Source organism: Dinoponera quadriceps, unplaced genomic scaffold (assembly GCF_001313825.1).
Source record: "Dinoponera quadriceps isolate SergipeBrazil2010 unplaced genomic scaffold, ASM131382v1 scaffold6516, whole genome shotgun sequence".
Classification (NCBI taxonomy): Eukaryota; Metazoa; Arthropoda; class Insecta; order Hymenoptera; family Formicidae; genus Dinoponera; species Dinoponera quadriceps.
Window position 1 is genome coordinate 1 of NW_014560388.1, and position 1,147 is coordinate 1,147.

Consider the following 1,147-nt stretch of genomic DNA (forward strand, 5'->3'; position numbering starts at 1 on the left):
GGCACCCATACATCGAGCTTCAAATCGAAACCGATTTTTTTTTAACGCCGAAAAGCGGTTGATCGGTCAACGTTAAGTGCTGTAGCAACTTCCTTTGTTGAAATTCGCGGAGTATTCTGAACTAAAGTTCGCACAACATCGTCATCAATGTCTGAAGGTCGACCTGAGCGTGGCTCGTTTTCAAGGTTAAACTGTCCGCGGCGAAATTTCGCAAACCATTTTTCCACAGTTCGTTTAGCTGGTGCTTGATCTTGATATACCTCTTGAATGTTCTTTACGGCTGCTGAACGTTTATTCCTTTCCGAAACTCATAAAGCATAACATGCCGTAAATGCACCTTTTCGACACTCATTTTGAAAGCAATCTTTCTCGAAGCAGTTCGTATCTACACAAATTCTTTTGTTTGAAATGAACGCTGCACACGTCACCTTTCCAACGATATGTCTTACAGAGATGGCGGTATTAATGACAAAACTTTACGCCGCTTCTAACGCCATCTATTGCACCTCCGCACAAACTTTTGCACTCACCCAATAACAACATAATTTTTAATCTTGTCCCATCCATGGTTTTAGAAAATACTACACAGCACGAAACATATCGTGAAAGGCTTCAATTACAAACTTTTGAAACCTTGGTTAGGCGAAGGACTTCTTATAAGCAAAGGTACTTCGATGGCATTAAAAATAGCATACAGTCTATTTCCACATGTGTTATTCTTGACCAATTAACTTTCGATATAAGGAAATAATATTTATACATGTATATAGACGGCAAAATGCTATAGTATCACTTCCATAGGAATGAAGTGGCAAAACAGACGGAAGATATTAACGCCTGCATTTCATTTTTCTATTCTAAAACAATTCGTTGAGATCTTGATCGAGGAGGGCAATCGCGCAGCGAAATCATTCAAGAATACAGAGGAATCGGTTATCGATGACTTGCTACATTTCACCAGTCATCATACATTAAACGCTATATGTGGTATATATATATGATTTAACTTAATTTTTCTTTTTCAAGAGAATTGAAGTTTATACTTTTTATTATAAACGAACCCGTGAATCAGTTAAAAATGTTTATTATATTAATAACAATTTTTATTAATATTTCACAAATTTCATACAATAGTGCGTTTTAATAT

The 1,147-nt window shown here is 36.3% G+C and overlaps 1 protein-coding gene across 1 annotated transcript; it reads left to right on the forward strand.

The window, feature by feature from the left end:
- Nucleotides 1-575: 575 nt before the first annotated feature.
- LOC106750824 (cytochrome P450 4C1-like) lies at nt 576-1,024 on the forward strand (the record flags this gene model as incomplete). Its single annotated transcript, XM_014631422.1, has 2 exons — nt 576-666; nt 802-1,024. Coding segments are annotated over 2 exons (291 nt in total), but the record flags the coding sequence as incomplete, so codon positions are not given.
- Nucleotides 1,025-1,147: the final 123 nt, after the last annotated feature.